We start from the raw sequence: 7,749 nt of genomic DNA, 5'->3' as shown, positions 1-7,749 counted from the left end.
TATGTCCCCTTTATTCTTTGGGTCAGTATTCTCATGGAGATACGAAATGTATATAGTTTTCTTTTGTTTAAGACCTTTAAAAATATTAAAAATTGCTAAAAAAGGTGTCCCTGCATTGAAAATGCTCAATCAACTTTTTCACAAGTTCATCAAAAAGGGACAAGGAGAAGAGATCTAGCTAGCCCAAGTTATGTTGTAACTATTTCCTTGGGTATACAGTGGTCTGACATTATGAGTTTGAAGTCATAAAGTTGAAAAAAAGAAAATATATCATTGATTTTTAAGCCCTTCTGTATTCTGCCTTAATAGACATTCATCAAGAAGCAAGCTAATGGAAGAGGTAATTTTTGGATTGGGCTTACTGACACAGAAGAGGAGAATATATGGAAGTGGTTGGATGGCACAATCCCAACTTTCACGTATGTATAAAAGCCAACCTATATAATGATAAAAATTAGTCTGACCAGAGCTCCTGTTTTTTTTTATTGTCTTTTTAATCGGGCAATTCCAAAGGCTTTCAAACGACCACCCACTTCATTCTAGGATATTGGTACAGTCAAAGGATCCTCCTTTAAAGGAAACCTACCACTTGTAGTGGCAGGTTTCTGATGGAAATACCGGGCACCAGCTCAGGGTGAGCTGGTGCCAGAGCTTATTTTCGTTAGTGTTTTAAACCGCGGTATCACGGTTTAAAACACTTTTTAAACTTTATAGCCGGCACAGGCAGGTACGCGCTCGGCGCTTACCGTGCGCGCGGCTACATAGGAAGTGAATGAGAGCCGCGCGCATGGTAAGCGCCGAGCGCGTACCTGCCTGCGCCGGCTATAAAGTTTAAAAAGTGTTTTAAACCGCGATACCGCAGTTTAAAACACTAACGAAAATAAGCTCCGGCACCAGCTCACCCTGAGCTGGTGCCCGGTATTTCCATCAGAAACCTGCCACTACAAGTGGTAGGTTTCCTTTAAGAATAAGCCTTTGTTCAAACAGCAAACCCTATTTCATGATTTCATCCAATTCTATTTGATAGTTATAGTCGATCGCTAAATAGAAGAGATTCAAACAGACATAGCGTAATACGTTCTTGCCATTCGAGATGTAGTCGTTTAACATATACTCACAAATGTGAAGTTAAAAAATGTGCAAATAAAATCTCAATGCAGACGCCAGTTTCAAATGCCTGTTTCAAATGGCAGAAGGCAGTTGGTTCCGTGTTCTCTACATTGGCTGGTAACAATGACTGCAACCGTGGCTTCTATTCGCTTCAATGGCAACCACAGCTGTAGCGACAGCTACAGTCAATACAGAGAGCATGTTCGTGCTTTCAGATTATAAGATGTGAAAAACTATTTTTCCCATGGCAATGTAAAGCAGCTTCAACTTGATTTTGTGTCTTCTGCTATATATATATATATATATTCATATACCACTGGTGATCTGTGCTTCTCTAATGCATCTATTTTAATGTAAATTGTAGAAACTGGAAACCCGGTCAGCCTGATAACTGGACTCCTGAAATGGGACCTGGAGAAGATTGTGCAGGGATCATATATTCAGGCCTGTGGAATGATTTCCATTGTCAAGATGTTAATAACTTTATTTGCGAGAAAGACATAGACAAAGATAAAGGTAAACTAGCAAATATTAAGATACTCTTTTGAAACTGTTTGTAGTGAGACAAGAAATCATTTCTTGCATATGTAAATTTTAAAATATATTTAATGTTACTCAGAGCTGAACTTTGTTCATACTGTAGATTTATCCCATGGGCGCAGACCAAAACACCTGCTTCATAATAATACCTCATATGATGGAAAGTGAAAATTAAATTGCAAGCTATCAAATAGAATTATCCGGTGGTGTAACTAGAGTCCACTGGACCCCAGGCAAAGTTCCTTAGGGGGCTCTCACCTACCAAAAGTTAGTTAATCCCTGACTCATAAATTGGGTATATCCTCAGTCATCTTGGAGCTTTAGTGTCCTGCTAGCGGAAGGAAGTGCTGCAGGAGGGGGGAGACCTGCTCTTCTCATTGTAAAAACCACTGAAAAGACATCACTGAGGGGCTCTGGAAACAACCTTCAGAGCCCAGGCTTATTAGCATAATTGTAACAGTTGATTTTAGAAGTATGGAGGCCATGGATAGCAAATATAAGAAGATTAACACAGTCACTGTTCCTGGATCTATGAGTAAGTGCTTCTGGTTTTTACCATGTTTGATTTTGATGGTCGAATTTTTTTTAAAGAGGACCTGTCATGGCGATTTAGGACACTAAACCAACCACAGGTCCTTATGGACTAGTGGTTTAGAGTCCCAAATCTCCTTCCATATAGTCCCTCTGTGGCTGCTAGTAAAATAAAAAACTTTATACTTACCTCGTTCCGGTGCTCTGTGCGCCTGCACAGTGAAGCCGATGAGCTACACCGCAGCTTCACAGCGCAAGCGTCATAGTTACAGCGCTTGCACAATAAAGTCAGATTGTAGCACTCCGGCTTTATTGAAGAACTGTGATGGTGTAGAGCAGTGGCGGATCAAGAGTACAATGCGCCCTGGGCTGTATGAAAAGTGGGTCCCCTACATCCCAGAATTTTTAAATAGTGACAAGGACTGAGACTGGTTTTCCTTACTTTTACAGTTTTCTGGCATTTTTCTATAATTGACTCCAGTCCCTTAATGGAGCCAATTGCAGCCTGGTTTTGGCCTTGCCATATAATAGGCACATGTTGCACTTGGGTTTGGGAGGTATTAAGACCAGTGTGACAAACGCTGATCTTGATATATTCCCTTCCAGTAAGTATATAACCACTGTACATACACGATGTAAGAAAGTTGACCAATTTTTTTGCCAATCTCAGAGAAGTAAAATTTGTTACACAGAAAATAAGCCCTCACACAGCTTTGTACACGGAAAAATTAAAAAGTTATGGATTTTATAGCACAACATGCTGCTATGTGGAACATTGAGAGAAAGCTCTGTAAAAATCATTGGCCACTTCATGCCATGTGACCAGAATGACGTCATCTAAGATAACTTCATATTTGCACAGTCTACCTCAAATATGTATCTGATTACATGAAATCACAGCAGTCTCCATGGAGGATGAGAAGAAATAGAAGTCCATGGAGACAAGTTGTGATTATGTCATGATACTGCAATGTGATCAGATATATACATTGGGTAGACGTTGCAAACATAACTAGGTGGAGGACTTTAGATGACATCACCATGGTCACATGACATTCTGAAAAGAGGCATGGGACATAGGGAGTTGTAGATGGGAGGGGTAGGTCGAGCAAGATCCACCCCTTCTGATGCCAGGTAATATGCCATTTATGGGGATGTAAGGGAAACTATTTTTAGCTAAAAAAAATTCCCTTTAATATCCAGTTAAAAAATGTCCTTGCTAAAATGCAACACATCAAATAGTTTTGACCCAGATTACTCTCCTCTGACTACTCTATCCCCCCTCTTTTACTCCACAATCGTCCAGTGGTTAAGCTCTTGATGACTCTACTTGATCACAGCTATGACAACTATGTGTTTGGCTTTTATGACAAAGATCTAGATCATTTCACAAAATTACTGAAAATGTGTTTATGTTGGAGAAATAATCACAATTCTTTGTATATTTTACAGGTCAGCCTTCAGACATCTCCTAGACTAGGATGTTTTCATGGACATGAAATATAAAACTACTTTCCTTTTGAAGGAAAACATGAAATCGAACTGGAGTGTATCCACAATATCAATAAGCACTGAATCTGGACCAAGAAAAAGTTCACCAACTAATTTCTTACAATGTTTTTTTTATGAACTTTGCAGCTGACTGAACCTTGACTATTAACTTAGAGTTAGTTATTTCAACATGGGAAATATTGATACAATTTTTCATACCTATGCAATATCATCTCGAATATACAGATAGATTTTGGATAAAGGTCTACCAGCTTTACTGAAACAGTGTTATGTAATTAAACCAAGTATAGGAGAAACATACTACAGGTTTATAGTTCTTATTCAATGGAATATTTTTGTAAAAGCTTTTGAAAACATTTGTATTTTTGTACAAGATACTTGCTTTTTATTATTTTTGTATTTTAGAATTTATTTGCCAAAGAAAACAATATTGGAGCATATTCATTATGGTATAAACAGCCAATCACTTATAAGAAACGTTATCACATAACTCAAAGAATTTATTCCTAGGAAATTTTTATTGCAATTCTCCAAATTGTTCCGTCTACAGACTGAGTTTAGGCCAAACTATTCAAAAGAAATACAATCCCTGCTTGCTACAGGTTATAGTGTATAATATGGAGTATCCAAAATGTTCACTATGAATTCCAGATAGGATGTGAGCCTCTTACTTTCCCTGCCAAAACATTCCTTTATTACAGACAGTGGTCTCATAAATGTCATTCACATTATACCCTTTAAGTCTCACATTGAAAATGGACTATTACTTTACAGTCTGTCTATTTTAAACAATGGAAGTGGAAAATACAGGAAATATAAAAAAGTTAAAAATTATTTTTGTTTGGATGTTTTGCTTTTTATTAGTATTTTAATGAGTATGTTTAAAATTCAATTACTGTATAATGAAACTTAAGAAGGTAACATGTAACATGTCCTATAGCTGGATTCATATATGGATATGGCTTTTGTCTATAACAAAATATTCAAAAGTTTTCATACCCAACATTTTGATTTTGGGATGTTTACATAGTAAGCACAAGACGTTTAAGGCGTATCTGTGTGTGAGGGCCATCCTCTCTCCTTTCATGACTGCTCTGGGTATGGCAATGTTTTTGGTAATTTTTCTCATAGATTTCTCTTTAAGACCTTATAAAAAATTCAAGTTACAAAGTAAAAAAACATGACCACCCAAAAATGCCACAAAAAATGTATTAATTTTTTAAAGGCAGAAAAAAGTCCCAGACCTCCGATCGATCTAGTGTTTATGTTCATAAAGGGAGACAAATGGCTAATAGATATAATGAGGTCAAGTCATACTCACATTATCCAGTATACAAACATTGTTGCCTGAGAGATGGGAGCAATGGGACAGAATGGGTTAAAAAAGTGGAAATAATAACCTCACTGATCCTCCTTCACCAAAACAAATGTATTTAATAAAACAGTTTATCTTAAAGGAAACCTGCCGCTATGAAAGTGCTGGGTAACATGTGGGAGGCATGTAATGGAGCAGGAGTATCTACGCAGATTAAATGTGATTTTTATGGTAAAACATTCAGTACAACTTGTCTCCTTTTTATCTGGTGGTCCTATCAGCCCACCATGAGCATACCGAAATAATCAACAGTTACTGAAAGAACTTCTCCTTGACTCAGCTAAAGTTTTGGAAACTAAAAAAATTATTTTCATAAGGAAATGCAACTGCAGGCAAAGAAGAAGGCTTGTACAACATTGAAATCCATTGATATTTTGACTATTCCATGATGGCTAGTAGAAGGGAACTTGCAAGTCATTCTCCCATCTATGACTTTCATATCCCATTTTAAAATATAAAACACAAATTTGGTGTAAACAAGCAAGTTTTATGTCATGTATTGTCTGCTACACAAAAAATTAAAATAAAGTACATTATATACAGGGGTTAATGGGAAAAAGAATCAATTAAATGGCGGTCATTAGGGACATTCCTTTCCGCTGTGTGTGTCCCAGAAATTCTCCTTGATGTCCTGGAGCCAACATACAGAATAGAAGAGAATCTTAACAAAGATGAGATTAATCTCTAACTATAATTTCCTCATTTCCAATGGATTTATTCTATTGGAAAAAAGTGTGGTATATGGGTACATTCTCTGCCTAAGTACAAAGACTAAAAAGCCAAAAATAATTCAAAAGTATTGAAAGTATCATATGCACCTTCTGCTGTCTTCTATCAGCTGTCCTCATCTATAGACGCTGTGAAAAATAACAGAAAGGGGATGTTTGTGGCAGGATGTAATGTAATGTGCTATTGGCTCTTTCACTATTCCCATGAAACACATGTAAAAAATACAAATAATAACAAACCGTTGTGGTCGGTACAATGATTGAAAATGATAAATTTGGAAAAGCAGGAAGTATGGCAGGCACTGGATTTTTCATCCTATGTCTATGTGCATCTCTAATAATAATATTACAGGTTTGGCACAGATGATATCATTAAAAAAATAAAATCCTCCTAAATTACAGTCAGTCTGTCTCAAGTGCTATCCGACCTACCATGGCCTTGCCCCCAGTTTAACAATGTCTGATAGTAAGTTGAACTAGTAAAGATAAAAGAATTACATTATTAGAGTACACATTGCGATCAATTCTGCAGGTATTCGCATTGCACCTTTTATCTCCTTTTTTTTTAATAAAAAAATGTTTTCATAATTATGCAAATGAGCCTGAGGGGCTCCATGATGGATCCTGGCAGTACGCAGTAGCCGGGATCCCACAGTAACATCTGGGATCGTGACTATGCAATCTCGCCTGTTTACCCCTATGGACGCCGCAGTCACATTGACTGAGCAGTCTATTGTGCATTGCCGAGATGATCGGCACCCTCCCTGCCGATCATTACCATGGCAATAACCTCGAAAACTGCTCTGTACACAAAATAGTATAAATCTTATGCCCATTGTTACATGGCGATGCAAAAACAAGCAAATTCCTAGCAAATTTCTCCATATTCTGCAAAACATGTTTGCCTTAAAAAAGCTATATAAATGGGGTATCGCTGTAATCTTGATGACCCATGACCCATAGAATAAAGATAACACATTATTTTTATAGTACGGTGAACATCCGGGAAAAAAAATGCTAAAAAAACAAAACAAACAAGAATGAATGTTTTTTCAACCACCACCAAGAAAATTAATAAAATGTGATTATTAGCTATTGAACCCCCTGGAAATGATGTACCTGAAAAGTGGATCTCATCCACAAAAAAATAATCCCCCATATGTCCAAATTACAAAAAAATAAACATTTTATAACCTGTAAAATGTGACAATGCAGATCTGCTCTGAATGGCGCTCCTTCCGTTCTATGCCCGGCCCTACGCCCATACAGCGGTCACCAGCGGTTTCTTATATATGAGAAAAATTACACCCACAATTCTGAAGAAAAGAAAAGCAGAAAATTATGAACTTTGAAAATGAATAATTTTAAGAAATTTTTGCCAAATTTCCATTTTTTTCATAACTAACACAAAAGATATCATCAAAATTTTTCTTTTAATTTGAAGTACAATGTGTGACGAGAAAACAATCTCAAAATCCCCTGGATTTGTTAAAGCATTACAAAGGTATAACCTCCTATAATGACACAGAGCAAATTTTAAAAATCAGGTCTGGTCTTAAGCAGGGGTGAACCTAGCCTTTCTGCTGCCTGAGGCGAGCTATAGAAAGACGCCCCCCACCTACTCCGTATATGTAATATATCAAGGAGTGTCAGGACCAGACCCAATCATATTGGTTTAATATGAAAATAAATCAATGCGAAATACATAGAGCATTCCACCGTGTAGTATAGAATAAACACAGCAAGCTACTACAAAGCACAAAATACATACAACAATCCGCCATATAATATAAAATCAATACATCATGCCGCTATATATTATAAAATACATCCGCCGTCCTCCATGTAATATATAATAGATCCAGTGTGCTGCCATATACCATAAAATACATACAGTGTGCTGCCACATACCATATAATATATACACCGTGCCGCCATATACCATATGATACA

At 36.9% G+C, this 7,749-nt stretch overlaps 1 protein-coding gene across 1 annotated transcript in view; it reads left to right on the top strand.

Annotated features, from left to right (window-relative positions):
* The window catches only part of COLEC12 (collectin subfamily member 12), a 77,075-nt gene extending 72,548 nt beyond the window's left edge, over positions 1-4,527 (top strand). Inside the window, exons 8-10 of the mRNA XM_072152102.1 lie at positions 310-419; positions 1,475-1,626; positions 3,634-4,527. Of these exons, the coding sequence (XP_072008203.1) occupies positions 310-419; positions 1,475-1,626; positions 3,634-3,656 (285 nt within the window). The 3' untranslated portion in view covers positions 3,657-4,527. The remainder of the gene's footprint in view (positions 1-309; positions 420-1,474; positions 1,627-3,633) is intronic.
* The last annotated feature ends 3,222 nt before the right edge of the window (positions 4,528-7,749 follow it).

This window comes from Engystomops pustulosus, chromosome 5 (assembly GCF_040894005.1).
Source record: "Engystomops pustulosus chromosome 5, aEngPut4.maternal, whole genome shotgun sequence".
Taxonomy (NCBI): Eukaryota; Metazoa; Chordata; class Amphibia; order Anura; family Leptodactylidae; genus Engystomops; species Engystomops pustulosus.
This window is presented reverse-complemented; position numbering and strand designations above follow the sequence as displayed.